This window comes from Podarcis bocagei (assembly GCF_964188305.1).
Source record: "Podarcis bocagei genome assembly, chromosome: 6".
Lineage (NCBI taxonomy): Eukaryota > Metazoa > Chordata > Lepidosauria > Squamata > Lacertidae > Podarcis > Podarcis bocagei.
Genome location: NC_138130.1, coordinates 94,664,593 through 94,683,012, shown reverse-complemented (window position 1 = coordinate 94,683,012; position 18,420 = coordinate 94,664,593). Strand labels below are relative to the sequence as shown.

General features: G+C 49.1%; 1 protein-coding gene across 1 annotated transcript; it reads right to left on the bottom strand.

Annotated features, from left to right (window-relative positions):
- Nucleotides 1–1,236: 1,236 nt before the first annotated feature.
- On the bottom strand, nucleotides 1,237–8,692 carry FZD4 (frizzled class receptor 4). The gene is made up of 2 exons (XM_081197396.1): nucleotides 8,225–8,692; nucleotides 1,237–2,759 (listed from the first exon to the last, which is right to left on the bottom strand). Exons 1-2 carry the CDS (start codon nucleotides 8,489–8,491, stop codon nucleotides 1,428–1,430), a joined length of 1,599 nt encoding a protein of 532 aa, XP_081053522.1. The 5' UTR covers nucleotides 8,492–8,692; the 3' UTR covers nucleotides 1,237–1,427.
- Between the last annotated feature and the right edge of the window lie 9,728 nt (nucleotides 8,693–18,420).

Sequence of the window (18,420 nt, the reverse complement as noted above, 5' to 3'; positions counted from 1 at the left end):
AGCTCTACCAGTTCAGCCCTTCAGTGAATGCTTCTCAAAGTAAAGCCAGGGGTTTCTTACAGCACGGGAAGAAGGGGGTCGTGGATGTGCCTGAATTTTAGCAAGCCAGTGGCTTTATAGCTGTGGCACAGGAAGGGGCAAGCAAATGACAGAGGCACCCTCCTGGCTGTGATGTCGCTGCGGCAGGGACAGGCAGCTGTATGGCTGGAGGGCGGCATCCCCCATACACCAGCAGGACCCCCAACGCTGCCAACCCATCACTTACCACCCTTATCCTGTCTAGTTCTTGTAAGCAGCAGTGCCTTCGCAGCCGGGACGGTGCCACTGCTGAGACCACGGGGCAGCAAGTTTCAAGGATCCTGATGTTCAGCACCTGGAGCTTGTGCAGAACACCTAACACTGGGAAAGAACGAAAGAAATCTGAGCCCAGAAATGTGCTTCCAAGTCTCAGAACTGGATAGAGCTTGCAGGCCTTCCACACAGACACACATCCCTGGGTTACCCCAAGCTTCCTTCATTTTAGCAGTATAATTCAGGGAGGGTCACTGTGTTGCTGCTATGGTTGAACATCTAAGAGTCAGAAATCCTTGCTGACCAACAGCAAACATCTCAGAAATCTACCAGTAAGCTCCCTTCTGCCTACTTATGGTTTGGATTGACCTCGGACAACCTTGTGGACTCCAGAGGTTGTTGGGACTACAACTCCCATCAGCACGGGGTTGCGGGCAGGGGCTGATGTAGCCCAGCAATAGCTGGAGGCGGCCAGGTTGTCCTAGGCTGGCTTAGACGATAGGGACTGTGTTGGCTTCCGATTATCTGACAGCCCTATCAGCATGCAGACATCAGGGCAGGTGCTGGAAGGCGAACGTTCACCTTCCAACCCTCCATGGCGGCAGACCTTTGCGCAGCAGGATCTCAAGTCCCTGGAAGCCAGCAGCCCTGAAGAAGAGTTCCCTAGAACAACAGCAGCAGAGATCCCCTTTCTAAATTCTTTCCTGCACAAGACACACAGCTAAAAATACAACTCAGGGCAGGGTGAGGAGGAATAAAGGGAAGGCACATGATGCGTCACTAGGAGGTGCTAAGTCCCAAGACTCCTCAAGGCACAAGGATGCCACAATTCAACCGGTTCCCATTTTTTGTCTTCACAGCTTCTGAAAGCCTCTGCAGGCTCCCTTTGTTGCTGTTTTTTTGCGGGAGCAAAGCCCTGCTGTTCACAGCACACACACACACAAACAAGTCCTTGCAGTTTATTCGGGCCTTCTCTGCGCGCCCTCTCCCCACCACCTCCCAAAAAGCACAGCTCCTTCCCATGGCGCGCAAACCACTGCGACGCTCCTGCCGCAGTTGCTCGCGTGAACCCAGCTCTTCCCGCAGGCGGAGAGAGAGCACACCCGGCAGGTCCACCCGCCGTGCGTTGGTCCACTTTATACCACAGTCTCGTTCCCTTTCCCAGGCTTCACCCAGCCGTCGGCCCTCTTCTCCCCCCGTTTCACCCTGCCAGAGTTCACCAGCCGGTTCGAGCACTTCTGCCAGGTGTGTAGCGTTTTGGCAGACCAAATCCACATGCCAGAGGTGATGCCCACCAGCAGGGACATGAAGATCTTCAGCATCTCCACCGCCATGTTGGAGTCGTCCGCCGAGTAGCGGAAGATAGTCCAGTTGGAGATTTCGTAGAAGTAGCAGGCGATGACGCAGGTGGCCGGGACGGTGTAGAGCACCGAAAAGACCCCAATTTTCACCATCAGCCTCTCCAGCTTGTCGGTTTTCGTCCCGTCCTTCTGAAGGTTGGACCTGATTTTAAACAGAGCCACCAGGCCGGCCGCAATGAACAGGGTCCCAATCACCAAATAGGTGAAAAGAGGAGCCACCACGAAACCCGTCAGTGCGTCCAGGTTCTGGTTCCCCACGTAGCACAGCCCGGTCAGCTCGTCCACGTCCACCAGCCTCATGATCAGGATGACGATGGTCTTCACGGCGGGGATGGCCCAGGCCGCAATGTGGAAATAGGAGCTGTGCATTTCGATGGCCTCGTGGCCCCACTTGAGCCCTGCAGCCAGGAACCAGGTCAGCGTCAGGATCACCCACCAGATGGAGCTGGCCATCCCGAAAAAGTACATCAGCAGGAAAATGATAGCACATCCTGTGTTCTTGAGGCCTTCTTGGACGAGGACAGGTTCTGCCGCCTCCTCAAAGTCGCAGGAAATCCTCTCCCGGCCCACGATCAGCCGGACGATATAGGCGATGCTATAAATATTGTAGCACATGCTCAGGAAAATGATGGGGCGTTCGGGGTAGGAAAACCGATAGGAATCAACCAGAAAGGTCAGGACTGTGAAGGCTGTGGAAATGAAGCACAGGCTAGCCCACACAGCCATCCAGATGTCTGTAAACTCCTTGGCCGAACGGCTGTAGAGGCCGGCGTCGTAACCACACTTAAGGGCGCAGTTCAGGCTCCTCTTGACCCAGATGTATTGGTCCGGGTTCGATCCCACTGAGTGGCATTCCTCTCCAGGGTTCAAGGGCGACTTGCTGTGAAGAGGCACCTCTTCGTCCCCCGGGCCCTCCATGCACATGTGGTTGTCGCCATTTTGCGGCGGGAACTTGCTGCAGTTCAGGGTTTCCGGCCAGGAGAAGCCGAATTCCTTCAGGACCGGCTCACAGCGCCTCTTGACGGAGAGGCACATGCCGCTGCAGGGGCCAATCGGGGTGTCGATCTTTTCCGTGCACAAGGGGACATAGACGGAGCAAAGGAAGAACTGGAAGAAAGAGAGAGGGGGAGGAAAGAAAGGACAAGACAACTTTTAGGAGGCTGTAGGAAGGCACCAGCACGCTCTCTCCCCCCCCCCCAAGCCACTGAGGGAAAATAAACCTGGGAATCGCGTTTTAATACAGAACATAAACCTGAAAGTGTTCAGTTGCAAAAGCTTCAGTGTGCATTTTGCTCACACTTTAAGATTTGGCCAAGGTCATACCAAGGATCAGCACAGAGCTATATTTCACAAAACGCGTACAGAAAAAGCACATCATTCATTCTTGAAGGCCAAACCAGATGGGACTTTTATAGGATTGCCATACGTCCAGAATTTCCCAGGCATATCTGGAATACTGTGGTCATAAGCAGTGTCCAGGCAGAAATTGGCAATACAGTGGTACCTCGGGTTACATACACTTCAGGTTACAGACACTTCAGGTTACAGACCCCGCTAACCCAGAAAAAGTACCTCGGGTTATGAACTTTGCTTCAGGATGAGAACAGAAATTGTGCTCCGGGGGCGCAGCGGCAGCAGGAGGCTCCATTAGCTAAAGTGGTGCTTCAGGTTAAGAACAGTTTCAGGTTAAGTATGGACCTCCAGAACGAATTAAGTACTTAACCCGAGGTACCACTGTAACATCCAGGAAAATCCGGACATATGGCAAGCCATGTCGGCAATGTCATTTTTCCCGATTTCCCTTAAAAATAGGCAATTTTATTTTGTGTCCGGATTGTCACTTGTTGAAATATGGCAAACCCTAACTTTTATCACGTGGTTTGATGCTGCATAGCTGCTTGTTTAAGAAATAGGTGGCTCCAGAGGGAAATGTCCCAGGCAGGAAGGGAGAGTCTCAATCCCTTTGCCACTGTCCCAGTCAGGACTCACCCTGCCTTCCGACTATTTGTGATGGTCCCTTTCCTCCTTCCATGGCAGATTGCAGGATCAGGGAGGGGAGTCTGGTTAAGACTGTAGACCCCCACCACACGACAGTCCTGACTGGGCTAAACTGCTGCTAAACAACGAAACAAAAAGCTCTGCAACACCAAATTGTGTGACAAGGCACATTTAGTTTGGTCCAGAACACAAGAATTTTTAAGGAGTACAGTGGTACCTCGGGATACAGACACTTCAAGTTACAGACGCTTCAGGTTACAGACTCCACTAACCCAGAAATAGTACCTCAGGTTAAGAACTTTACCTCAGGATGAGAACAGAAATTGTGCGGCGGCCGCACGGCAGCAGCAGGACGCCCCATTAGCTAAAATGGTACCTCAGCTTAAGAACGGTTTCAGGTTAAGAACAGACCTCCATAACGAATTAAGTTCTTAAGTCAAGGTACCACTGTACAGTGGTACCTCAGTTTACGAACTTAACCTGTTCTGGAAGTCCGTTCTTAAACCGAAATGGTTCTTAAACCGAGGCACGCTTTCCCTAGTGAGGCTTCCCACCGCCAGTGCCTTTCCACCATTCGGATTCCATTCTTAGACTGAGGTAAAAGTCCTCAAACCGGGACACTACTTCCAATTTTGTGGCGTTCGTAAACCGAATTGTTCATAAACAGCGCTGTTCTGAAACCGACGCACCACTGTATAAACTCAAACTAGAAAATATGCTACAGAGGGCAAATTTCATGGGAAAGGGCAATGATATATCTCCCCCCTCCCAGACTACAATTCCATCCAGAGCATCTCCTCCTTCAATTCTATAAAGACTTGGCTATCATGCCTGACCCATGCAACAGAATCAAATGGAATATTCTTGCCTTGTAGGGGGTTGGACTAGATGACCCTTGGTGTCCCTTTCCAACTGTACAATTCATGATTCTAAGCCACACTATTATTGTTTCTGGGGATTATTTGCTGCAAGTGTAAGAACCCAGGTTTTGAGTTCTGCCCTCAGATGGATTTTAAAACTCTGCATTTATGAAGTGAGCACAGGCAGGATAACTCCCAAGTTTAGACAGACTTTCTCCCTTTTTTAGGGTTCTGAAAGTTTTGGTATTGCTGGGAATAAGTCTAGCAAAGTGCTTTACAGTCTCATTACTCCCCTTTTTCAGACAAGGGCTCAGCGACATGTCCCAGCTCACATACAGAGACCTAGGCTCTTTGAATTAAACCTGGCTCTTTAAACCCTGGAAGATCTTTATTTCCCAAACATGCAAGAGAATACCAGGCTTCCCATTAAGAAACAGTTTTAAAGAAAGATGGAAAATTAAGCTTGTAAACAACCACTTTAGCTGCCAGCAGTAAGTACAGAATCCCTCTCAGTGACCATCTATCATGGATGCTTTAGCTGAAATCCCTGCATTGCGGGGGGTTGGACTAGATGACCCCTGGGGTCCCTTTCCAACGCTAAGATTCTATGATCCTATGACCAGGCAGGAATGCTTTAAAAATCACAATAATCTTAGGCCGCAGTTACTAATGTGGGCTAATAAAAATATTTGTGGGCTAGTAACTTGTCTGAGCTTATTTGCAAGGCTGTCTTAACTGCATGAAAAAAACTGAGTGTTTCATTTGCCATCGCCTGCGCTTGGAAGCTGCACAGTTGCCCATTTCTTTAGTACATTCCATTTAGAAGTCAACTCGAAGATTCTCTCTCCAGTGGTGTGAAAATAGCTGGAATACTCCAGGCATAGCTGCTCCTCGTTTTGTTTATTAACTCCAATTCAGAGCGCACTCTCTCCCGTGTGAGCCGCAGTCCAAATTCCTGAGCTGCCAGAGGGAACATACATTCAGGCAGGGATAACCTGCCAATCAGAAAGGGGGGGAACCATTTCAGCTCCATCGTTTCTTAAGCCAACTGCTTTCCGACTTCACGGGTAAATTAACCTCAAGAGAGGGAGGGGGGAGAACTCGGGAAGCGAAAGAGAACTGGAGAGATCTTTTGAATATTCCGGTTTCACCCTGGCAGCCCCTCCTGGATTTAGATGTTATTGTAAGTGGGTTTCTTATCTGCAGATTCACACCCAGTGGAAATGTTTGCACCAAAAGTTCCTTCTCGCATGTCTGCATAAGCCTTCCGGTTTCCTTCCAGGCCCAGAAGAGTGTGGTTTAGTTGCATATTTTATAACTTTGATTGTTTTTATTCTTATGTTGCAAGCTGCTCTGCGTACAATAGAAGGGAAATGGCATAAGCAGCTTTGACATTCCGTCTCAGACTATCGTAGTTCCAGGAAGAACCAGGTCCAAAATCCCTGTTGCTGTTATGAAGCTCACTAGATGCCCCTGGGTCAGCCTAACCAACCTCGCAGGGTTGTTGTAAAATTTGGTGGGAGCTGGGAGAGAACTACTACATATGCAACCTTGGACTCCATGGAGGAAAAGCAGGAAATGCCCAGGGATTTCTGGAACTGTGGCTTTGCACTCCAGAGCTGCAAGTTAGATATTAACTGCCCACGGGCAAGTTGGAAAATAAAGGAGCAAACAACCTTCCTCACTGCAACTGAACAGAGAATTACCAAAACAAATCTGCAAATGACGGGGCAGGGCTGAATCCTGGTTGGCTTAAATGCACCTGCCACCCTCCTCACCTTGGATGGCAAGAATTTGCAACCCAGGTTCAGAAAGCTGTGAAGATGTCTCAATGTGTGGCGTTCCTAATTTGAACTCTTCTGTCTCCCTCCCTCTTCCACCCACCCACCAGGGGGGTAAATATCCAATTGCATCTGCTGCTTTGAGATACTTGGCAAAGGTTGTTTTTTGTGTGTGTGTTTTTCCTCTCTTCTAAATGTCAGCTACTATCTGCCCTCTGGGCTCTTTGCGCCTGGTTGTGCCAAGGTATAGCAAAGCAGGCGTTGGACTGTTTGGGAGCCGTGGCAATTCACTGAAAAGAACTGAAGGTTTACCGCAGACCTGCTGCGGCTCCCCAGCGAATGCAAGATTCTGGGAAGCCCCCTGTGGAAGCATTGCTTTCTGAAGACTCTCCTGCAATCAGAGGGTGTGTCTGCGTGGCTCAGGTCAGCTCCACAAAGGAGGGAGATGGTCTATATCTGGTGCAAAGTTCCACAAAGCAGCTCAAGGAGAAGGAGACACGTTTCCCTGGGGCTGTGCAGAAGTCTAGCGTGTCCGTCCTTGTGCAATTGGGGGTGTATGTATCTGAGTTTCAAGGGGTCAGGTACACAGGGCAAACAGGATTTCTGGGGCAGTGTTCTTCTTGCAGGGGTGGCTTTGCCCAGCTGAGGATTAACAACATCTGCCCAGCAAAAGCTCCAGGCATGCGGAGGCAGAGCTGGATTAAAGTTGGTGCCTGCCGCTGGAGGGCTCAACGTCTCTTCTGCACCAAACTGCCGGGCCGAGGGAGGGAACACCTGAAAGGGGCAGCAGGCTGGATTATCGGGTTTCCGAGAACCGGGGATCCCAGACCGTTTAGGGCTACTGGTACCAGAGGTTCGTTATCAGGTCATCACAGCAAAATGGGGAAGAGACAGACGAGGAGGTGGAAATCAAAACACACAGAGGCAGGTGGCACAAGGAGCAAAAAGTAGCCTCGAACAGCGAAGGGGCTTTACACTCAAGCAGAAAGGCAACTCTGATCTCCAGCCTTTTGGACTCGGATCCAATAAGCCCCCCGTCTGAGGTTTGAACTACGAAGGGTGGGCATGGCACGCACAACGCACCGCCCTGTTTGAGAGTTGGCCAGCTTCAGACTCCCGGCTGAATCAGCACACCTGATCCCCCCAAAGCCTTCTGTCTGGAAACACCCGGGAGTGGATTAGGCTCTCCATTGCTGCCATGAGTGTGTTTCGAAGGTCTGGGGAACACTCCCTATTTCCTCATCCTAGCAGTGAATAACACGCCAGGTATGGCAGAAGAATTGGGTCTGAGGCGGAGCCCCACCACCCACCCTCAACATCCTTGGCTAAAGTTCCTTTTTGTGTGAAGCAATAAGAGAACAGTAACCTTAAGCATGCACAGAAAGCACTCCACTCCCGAGCATATAGCCCCCCACGTCTAGGCTTGTGAAGTGCGCTCCCACCCTCAGAGGACGCTCCTCCCAAATAAGTTTGAATCACCACCTTCCCACAGCGGTAAGGGAAATGCACTCTGCACACGCCCCGAGACCCTCTCATGCATTCACTCCAGCCGCAGCGTCCACTTCTGGCTCATCGCTGGCGCTAAAAAACACCAGCCTTTTGAAAAACCCAGAAGTGGCTGAGCGGCGTTCTCTTTTGCGCGCGTTTTCCCCGACGTTAAAGCCAGGTGCGGTCCGAACGGGATTACTCCTCCTATGTAAAATGGGCTCAGGATCGCAACCCTCGGGTCGGGAGGGAACTGCGCGCAGCTCAGGGCTGCCGACTCCCCAAGGAGAAGCGTCCGCGGGGAGCTCCGCCGGCGCGCAGCCCTCAAGGTAAGCGGCACCCTTTACCAGCCTCGAGGGCCGGATAAATCCCTGGGCGTTTGGCGAGCGAGGGAAAGAGCCCAGACGGGGCGCGGAGAGGCCGGGGTTGGAGGAGACGTCAGACCCACCTTGAGCTGGCTGGAGCAGCCGTACTGGATGAGCGGCGTGAAGGTGGTGAGCTGCAACTCGGCGTCGGGCTGCCAGTCGTTGCCGGCCAAGTTGGGCATCTTGGTGACGTTGTAGCCCAGGTTCTGGCACATGGGGATGCGGATGGCATCGCAGCGGCGCTCCTCCTCGTCGAAGCCGCGCGCGCCTTGCGCCCGCAGGAGAAACAGGAGCAGCAGCGGCAGCAGCAGCAGCAGCCGGGCAGCGTTTTCCCCCGGCTCCGGGGCCATCGCCCAGCCAGCTGCCCGGCTTCCCCTTCGCCGCCGGGCTCCAGCCCAGCCCGAGAGACACGAGGAAGCCGCGAGGCGCCACCCCAAAGCGGCCCCGCCGACCCAAAACGCCCGTACAGTCCGTGCGCCCGGCCCGTGCGCCCTCGGAGCGCGCGTCTGGCTGAGCCGGCAGTGCAGCGCGGGGTGACACCAAGCGAGGCAGCCCCTCCAGCGAACGCCAGGCGCCGCGGCCAATGGCGGAGGCCGGCGAGGGGTGGGGGGAGCAACCTGCCCGGGGGAGGGGCCGGCGGGCGGGGGAGGGGCCGGCCCGCCCCGATAGGGAGCCGCGCCCACCGAGGGAAAGTTAGAAGCCCGCGCGGGGTCACTTTCCCGGGAGCGGCGGGGCGACTGCGGCCGTTTGGAAAAGGCTTCGGTGCCCCAGGGCGTAGGAGCGCCGCGGCGGAGCTTGCTTAGCACATTCGGCGGAATTGAAAATGACCGAACCGCCTGGGAACTGGAGGGGGCGGACTGCCGTCTAGGCTAGCTCCGACTTTGGGCGTAAGGCTGCGGAAGAGCCAATTCCAAGGGGCCGAGGTCTCTTCGTCCCCTTCCCCCAATATTTATTTTGAGGGGGACAGCTTCCGCCCTCTCCAAAGTTGATGGGCATTGTCATTTAAATTTTGGGGGGTGCAACACGTGATCAATTATGTGGGGCAAGGCTTAATCCAGTTGGCACCTCTGCAAGGCTGCAATTCTTTGCAAACTCGCTCGGATCTTCGAGCTTGCTGCTGAACAAACATGAACAGGAGCACGTATCTTATGCATCTTGTGGCTTTAGAATCATAGATATGTACAGATGGAAAGGGGCCCCATTCTGGTCCAACCCCCTGCAATGCGGGATTCCCAGGGTGGCCTCGAACCACCAACCAAACACACGGAACAGAATTTACATCCCACTCGCTGTACTGGCCAGCTGTTGAGGGTAACTTTTTATGCCTCTGTGACACTAGTCCTTGTGGTGCAGTGGATCAGTGTGTCCGGCTGTTAACCAGAAGGTTGGCAGTTTGAGGCCACCCAGGGATGGCTGTGGGCAGGATTCTGACATTGCAGGGGGTTGGACTAGGTGACCATCGGTGTCCCTTCCAACTCCATGATTCTGTCACTTTATTTATGAAGAATACTCGTGGGCCAAAATGTCATTTAAGAAAATCAAAAGTGGTTTACAACAATTACACACAAATTACGTTAAAAAGCACATGAAAACACTTAACTCACATATCACTTGCTATTACTGCAGATGCTTTTCTTGCTTTCTTTTTTCAAAATCCTTGCAGCATAGAAATGTTTTCTGCAAACATTTAAAGGTTTAAACAGAAGGTGCCTGCTATTAGACGATACTTGACAGAACCTGTTGGCATCTGTCTGTCTTGGGAGATAATGGAGGAGTGCCCCTTTGGGGGTGAGGTCAAACTGCTGGAAGGTCGCAGCGGCTGCTGTGGCTGTAGAGACATGTTTGCAGCTGGGGCAGATCATGTCCATGGAATTGAAGATGGCAGGATCTCTCCCAAGGATGTGCTGTATGGGGAGCCAGCTTCAAGCACCAGGCCAGTTGGCAGACCAACTCTGTGTTACCAAGGTGTCTGCAAACAAGACGTGAAGGCTGGCAACATCCACCCTGTCATGTGGGAATCCAAAGAACTGGGCGAATGACACTAAAAGTTTGGTTCCTTGTCCATTAAGTCCCACCAGCTATGCCACAATGGGAGCTATTGCTATGGTCAGAAGCTATTGCTTAGTCAGAAGCTTCATTGTATTCAATAGGGCTTATTCCATGGTAAGTTTAACAACACAATTACCGTATACCCTGTTATCTACACTGGTTCCCACTATGTTTCCAAGCGCAAATCAAAGTGTTGGTGCTGACCTTCAAAGCTCTAAACAGCCTTGGCCCTGTATACCCAAAGGAGCGTCTCCACCTCCATCATTCAGCAGGGACACTGAGGTTCTCCTCCAAGGGTCTTCTGGAAGTTCCCTCACTGTGAGAAGTGAGGTTACAGGGAACCAGGCAGAGGGCCTTCTCAGTGGTGGCACCTTCCCTGTGGAACACCCCCCATCAGACATCAAGGAAATAAACAACTATCTGACTTTTAGAAGACATCTGAAGGCAGCCCTCTTTAGGGAGGTTTTTAATGGTTGATGTTTTATTATGTTTTTATATTTGTTGGAAGCCACCCAGATGGGCATGGTACAAATAATAAAATTATTGTTATTGGTATTACGCATGTCCAGCAGTTAGAGCAATAATAGTGAACTCCTCCTGGGTTGGTCTCCAGTCCCCCTCATCCCTGACTATTGATCATCTTGGCTGGGGTTGATGGGAGCTGGAGTCAAACAACAGCTCCATCAGGCCTCTTCTCCCTCAACAAGATAGCTCAGTCTGTAAATCGTGAGACTCTTAATCTTATGGTCACGGGTTCGAGCCCCACAGTGGGCAAAGCAATTCCTGCATTGCAGGGGAATGACCCTCGTGGTCACAACTCTATGATTCTATGAGCTGTTACCATTCCAACACACTGTCTCAGTGGGAGAGATAGGAAACAGGACTCAGTGCATCGTTGTTGTTGTTTAGTCATTTAGTCATGTCCGACTCTTCGTGACCCCATGGACTAGAGCACGCCAGGCACTCCTGTCTTCCACTGCCTCCCGCAGCTTGGTCAAACTCATGCTGGTAGCTTCGAGAACACTGTCCAACCATCTCGTCCTCTGTCATTCCCTTCTCCTTGTGCCCTCCATCTTTCCCAACATCAGGGTCTTTTGCAGGGAGTCTTCTCTTCTCATGAGGTGGCCAATGTCTTGGAGCCTCAGCTTCAGGATCTGTCCTTCCAGTGAGCACTCAGGGTTGATTTCCTTAAGAATGGATAGGTTGGATCTTCTTGCAGTCCATGGGACTCTCAAGAGTCTCCTCCAGCACCATAATTCAAAAGCATCAATTCTTCGGCAATCAGCCTTCTTTATGGTCCAGCTCTCACTTCCATACATCACTACTGGAAAAACCATAGCTTTAACTATATGGACCTTTGTCAGCAAGGTGATGTCTCTGCTTTTTAAGATGCTGTCTAGGTTTGTCATCGCTTTTCTCCCAAGAAGCAGGCATCTTTTAATTTCGTGACTGCTGTCACCATCTGCAGTGATCATGGAAACCAAGAAAGTAAAATCTCTCACTGCCTCCATTTCTTCCCCTTCTATTTGCCAGGAGGTGATGGGCCCAGTGGCCATGGTCTTTGTTTTTTTAATGTTGAGCTTCAGACCATATTTTGTGCTTTTCTTTTTCACCCTCATTAAAATGTTCTTTAATTCCTCCTCACTTTCTGCCATCAAGGTTGTGTCATCTGCATATCTGAGGTTGTTGATATTTCTTCCTGCAATCTTAATGGCATCAGTTTTGCCAAAAGCCCAGCTCCATCAGGGTCTTTGAAAATGCTCCTTCCCATTTTCTACTGAGGCTGCAATGCTCTGCACACCTACAGTGCATCAACTCAAAACCACTGAGCTGAAGGAAGCTCTCTCCTGGGCAACTGTGTATAAGGTTTGCAGCTTCAACTGGGAATTCTTCTGAGTAAGCATGCCTAGGATTGGGTCTGTGCCAATATCCTTGACTGTGACAGGATTGCTTTTGTTCTCTCATCTCCACGCCCTCTTCTGCATCTCCCAAATGTCTCTCGCACCCTTTTCTAATCCTCACACATCATGCAAGGGATCCCCCTCTCAGATAAGACCCATCTACAACCCTCTGCAGGGAGTTGCACCCATTCATTATGTTGCAGCGTGTGTCTGATAAGATTCAGCCTAACACAAAAGAGTCATTGTTTCCCCCTAAATAAGAGCAGACAGCTGCGGTATTGCACTGGTCAAACAACTAATAAACCATTTTGCATAGGAAGAATAAGGGTCAATTCAAACAACTAAATGGGGGGGGGGAGACAGATGGGAATCCAGTAGAAGATAAGTCAATGTGCCGGGAGACATCTGGAAAATTAGACGAATGATCCATCCATTGCTTAGATTGGTCTTCCCCAAGAAAGCATCATCCAGATGTTCTGGACTACAATTTCCACCAGCAATGGAAGCAGTGGTGGGAGTTTTAGTCCATAACATCTGCAGGGCACCAGCTTGGGAAAGGCTAGTCTCGTCTGCCTGGAAATAGCTCTTCAGGGTTTGGGGCAATTGGAGAGGCAGTGTAGTGTAGTGGTTAGAGCGCTGAACTAGGACCCCAGGGTTGAAATTCTCACTTGGCCACAAAGCTCACCGAGTGACCTTGGGCCAGTCACTGCCTTTTGTAGAATCACAGAACTGTGGAACTGGAAGTGTTCCTGAAGGTCATCTTCTAGTCCAATCCCCTGCAATGCCTCAACTACCTCCCAGGGTTGTGGGGATTAAATGAGGAAGGGGAGAACATGTACGCTACCTTGAGTTCATGGGAGAGAAAGGTGGGATATAAAAATAATAATAATCTTTCTGGGAAAATATAAAAGTTGTGCATTTGAGCACAATATTCAGAACGCTTGTCGATACAGATAAATCAATTAATACTTATCAGAATAATTGGGGAGGCATCAGATACCAACCACCATCTGGACTGGATAGGGAAAATGTTCCTCAACAAACAATTAGGGCAAATTTAAAAGGAAAGTTTCCACAAGTTCAATTTTTTTTTGTTGGTGCTCAGGTTCCTGCAGGGCTTGGACCCCTACTTATGCTGCGGCCAGCATTTCATGCTGGAAAACAAAGCAGCAAATACATTAATTTTTTGGATTTATATCCCGCCCTTTGTCTCTGAGGAGCCACATAGAGTCAACGCACAAACAATTTAAGAACAAAAACAACAACAAAAAAGCATTAAAACAGGCTAAAAACAATTAGATTGTTTTCACCAAAATCTATAAACAGTTTCCGTTGAAAACAGTCTTCCATCCCGTTGGGATAGCTCAGCGGAATATGAGACTCTTAATCTCAGGGTTAGGGGTTTGAGCCCCGTGTTGGGTGAAAGTTTCCTGCATTGGATTGGACTAGATGACGCTCGTGGTCTCATGATTTTATTATTTTGGGGTTGCCTCTGGGATGATGCTGTTGCTGAGATAAGCCTCATTATCTGCCCATGGTTAAAGAGCTTGTTATCAGTAGTTCCTGGTGACAATGAAGAAGAACCTTCTAAGGACTTGATTAGGTTTCTCATTGTAAAATGGGGGGGGGTGGATCTCATGTCCTTATGTTATCTTGTATACTTCTGATGCATACAATAAAAATAAAATAAAGATATATTTTAGTATATAATCATTATTTTCAGCTGCTCTTCACCACCCAGGACTCTACTGGACTAAGGACAATATTAGGTAAAGGTAAAGGGACCCCTGACCATTAGGTCCAGTTGCAGCGCTCATCTCGCTTTATTGGCCGAGGGAGCCGGCGTACAGCTTCCGGGTCATGTGGCCAGCATGACTAAGCCGCTTCTGGCGAACCAGAGCAGCGCACGGAAACGCCGTTTACCTTCCCGCCGAAGTGGTGCCTATTTATCTACTTGCACTTTGACATGGTTTCAAACTGCTAGGTTGGCAAGAGCTGGGACAGAGCAACGGGAGCTCACCCCGTCGTGGGGATTCGAACTGCCGACCTACTGATCGGCAAGCCCTAGGCTCTGTGGTTTAACCCACAGCGCCACCTGCGTCCCAAGGACAATATTAGCCCTTTGCTAATACAGTATTTTCCCAGCATATAACTTTAGTCATGTAAGCCGGCTCTGACTCAAGGCTGATTCACACAATTCTTTGCATGTGGGGCAGATACAGGGCAACTGAATTCTTATTCAGCCAGACTAGGAGTGCCAAATTGGCCCTGTAACCATGGGTGCCTGGGGCTGTGGGTGCCATGAAGAGTTCATGGCCCTGGCACCTAAATTTGTGGGTGCCTAGCCCCTTCATGGAGAATTTTGTGGGTGCTCGGGCACCCAGGGCCCCAGTGAGTTGGCACCTATGAGCCTGGCTTTAGAACAAAGCTCCCGCCTTAGCATGAGATTAAACATTTACAGACTTTATCATATGCTGAATCAGGCTAGTGATGGAGCCACCAAACAACATATTGATGTGGAAAAAAGGGCTCTGTTCAGCTCGCGACAGATGACATGCAGAGAATGGGGCAATCGTGTTTAAAGATAAAATATTTATATCACGCAAAATGAGGTTTACGCAATGCCCACAGCGCAACAAAGAAAAGTGCTGTTTCCCAGCACTGTAGTCACTCCACAAATATATTTATATGACCAGCCGTCCAAATCTGACCTAAGTCATTCCTTACAGTGTTTAAAAGAGCCAGCACAGAAGGGTTTAGAATTTAGACAGCACAGACTGTTGCAGATTGTGACTTCCTCCTTTACCGTACTTTACACAAAAAGGCACATGTCAGATTTTTCATTTTTACCTCCATATCATACACAAGGAGGTTGACTTTAAATGTATGGTTTGGATGCGTCATTCAGAAATACCTTCCTGAAAGAATATGGCACAAGTGCAAAACATGGAGTTTTTGCTGCAAAACAACTGCAACAGTTTGGCACTGATGTGGAGGGGATCCCAAATTTTGGGATTCGTAGTTAATGTTAAGTACAAACACCATGTTTGATGTATCAACTGCTCAGTTTGTTGGGTGCTGCAAAATGCCAGATTTTTGCTGCAAAACGGTGCAAAGAAAAACCCTGCAAAACTGGAGCACGGGTTTGGAGAGGATCCCAAATTTTGGGGTTGGTAGTTAATTTTCCTGCAAGGAGCCATCGCTGCATCTTGTAGCAGCAAACTTCATGCATTATAAGAAGAAGAAAAAACTGCTCCTTTTCCCTTATGGGGCATTCCAGAGTTTGTACAGAGTCCTCCTAAGGTTCCCTATCGGTAGGAGAAGTCAACAGAGGTCAACAAGAGAATACTGAGAAGCAAAGCGGTTAGTAAGCCTGATCTTTATTAAAGGAACTGTTGCAACAGGGTCTCCACTCACCACACACAGGAGGGAGGAGAACCCTGAACAATGGCGCACAAGCCCTTATATAGACTTTTGAAATTGCCCAAGACCACTCCCTAAAACATCATGCATACATCACAGAAGGAGGCGGTCTACAGCAGAAATACTGTCTGCCTGGATACCTGATAATGGCCACTAATTGCATTACATTGGCAGCCTGACCATTCTTTTGCGATGGTTAATACTTTAGTTAATACTTTAATGGTTAATACTTTAGTTCCTGAATTAACAGGTTCACCAGCTCACCCTATTCATACACAAATACGCCCTTAAGACAGGCTTTGCAAGCAAAAAGACAACGGGAAGGCTTTCCCCATTTGTCTCCCTTACTGCAGAGGTATATTTGAGGTCATTGGGAGAGTCAAAATGGCTTCAGGATTGCTCTCCCATACTATTTCAGACACGTGGTTCATTTATATATGTGTGCATTTATGAATATTTATTCTATTTGAGAGACCTTAAAATTCATATAGCACAAGTATTGCATGATTCTGAAATATTTTGATATGTTTAATCAGGATGCCCCAGTGCACCACTGAGAAAAGGACCACAATATTCCTCCTGCTGAGAAAAGCAGAGCAGAACATTTGGGATACTTTGACGTTCACTCGGTGAAACAGTCTGCCTCCATATAAGCAGCTCCCCATGTTACCTGGGCTTGCCCTGCTCTCAGAGGAGCAGTACCGGTAATTGCTTTTAGAACCAATAAATGCAACTATTGTTACCAAGGATTGGCCAACAGAGTTGCAAAAACTTTGCTACTCTTCCTTCCAGTCCTGGCACACCTCCAACAATTGGTGATTAATCTAGTTGTGTGATGCTTCTCCAGCCAGCTTGCGATCTCTAACTTAACGGCATTGGTGGGAAGATCCATGCAGGGTTCACAGACTTCTCGTTCAGCATGCATGAGTTAAGTGAGGAGGCATTTGGATTCTGATACCATCAGAAGTGTGGGATGTAACATAAGCAGTCAAGTACAACACTTCCTGTTTGCCTAGAGTGGACACAGACAGGGGGGGGGGTGTTGATCCAGCCAGTTGAACTTCCTGTTACACCTGGTCTGGAGCATCCTTCCTTTGCATGTGACCAGGTAGGTGGGCGTGACCCTTGCAGACCCCACAAAAGGTCCAGTCACGCAGCCACCTTCCTCTTTTGATGCCTTTTCTTCTCTTGGACTGCACTGCTGGCTCTCTGCCACATGTGCCCATCCCTACAAGAATGTAAGCCACACTGTATCTACAACTACTAGCTAAAGCCTGCCTTCAGGGATCCAACTGTGAACTGAATGTGAGTAAACTTCTTATTACTTTTAAAAGAAGCTTCTTGTGCCTTTATTCTTTTTAGGAGGGATAAAAGGAGTCTTACCCGGAATATGAACAAAGCCAGATTGGATTGCTTAAGTAAAGAGATTCAGACGGATCTACCAACTAGCTTCCTGCTATATATTGGGGAATGCACTCTGCTGATGACGCACAAGTGTGAGTGAGGAAGGATACTATTAAATCAATATATCCTCTCCTAGTATCTACAACATTCCCACCAGAAGTTCTGCAGGCATTGGCCGGAGTGACTCTCCCAGTAAGTGTGCAAAGGATTTCTGGCCTGCCTGATACATGTCTGCTCAATGGATTTTCTGCCAGGGAACATGTAGAGAGGAGTTGCTTGCTGCCTAAACCTCAGTACTGTAGTGATCTTTCGGTTGTCATTGTTGTTGTTGTTATAAAAAAAAAAAACAGTGTTGAAAACTGCAGGTTGAAAATTGGGCTTGCGTCACTGAAGGCCAAGCCGCGCAATATGTTTCTTTCAAACTGACTGTTTTTTGTGAAAGTATGATCTGCTGCTGCTATTTGCACAAGCATGGGACAAAGTCTACCCAGCACCCTGTGATCTGTCCCTGCTCTCCACTTCTGTATGCTTCTGTACAAAGTATGTTCATCAGCAGCGAGGTGCTAGCTTACGTATTTATTTCGTAAAATATATACACCCAGTGCTGGATTTTGGTTTGATGAGGCCCTAAGCTACTGAAGGGAATGGGGCCCTTTATATGTCCAGCTGTCCTTTGTCAGCAATAAATTGTCGCTTTTTTTCTGTCGAATATATGCTATGTGGTAATTTATGGACCTAATAGGTATCGAAAGCCATTTGCACATGCAGAATGTAGACACCCTATATACAGAAATGAGCAAACCAGTGATATTTTAGGGTGCAGGCTAGCAGGTGGGGCCCATTACTTACATCATGGTTTCCCCAGCAACTCTGGGCAGCTTCCAACAAGGATTAAAAATACATCAAAATGTGACACATTAAAAACTTCCCTGAACAGGGCTGCCTTCAGATATCTTCTAAAAGTCTGATAGTTGTTTATTTCTTTGATATCTGATGGGAGGGCATTCCACAGGGTGGGCGCCACTACTGAGAAGGCCCTCTGCCTGGTTCCCTGTAGCTTTCCTTCTCGCAGTGAGGGAACCGCCAGAAGGCCCTCGGCACTGGACCTCAGTGTCCGGGCAGAACGATGGAGGTGGAGATGCTCCTTCAGATATACTGAACCGAGACCGTTTAGGGCTTTAAAGGTCAGCACCAACACTTTGAATTGTGCTCAGAAATGTAGTGGGAGCCAATGTAGGTCTTTCAAGACTGGTGTTATGTGGTCTGGGCGGCCGCTCCCAGTCACCAGTCTAGCTGCCGCATTCTGGATTAGTTGTATTTTCCGGGTCACCTTCAAAGGTAGCCCCGCTGGTTCTTAGATGGGATTGGACAAATTCATAGTGAACATGGCTGGCTAGATATGATGGCTATGCTTTGCCTCTGCAGTCTCAGTCAATATACTTCTGAGTACCAGTTGGAAATCACAGGAGGGGATACAGTGTCCTTCTGCTTGGGTGTTGCTT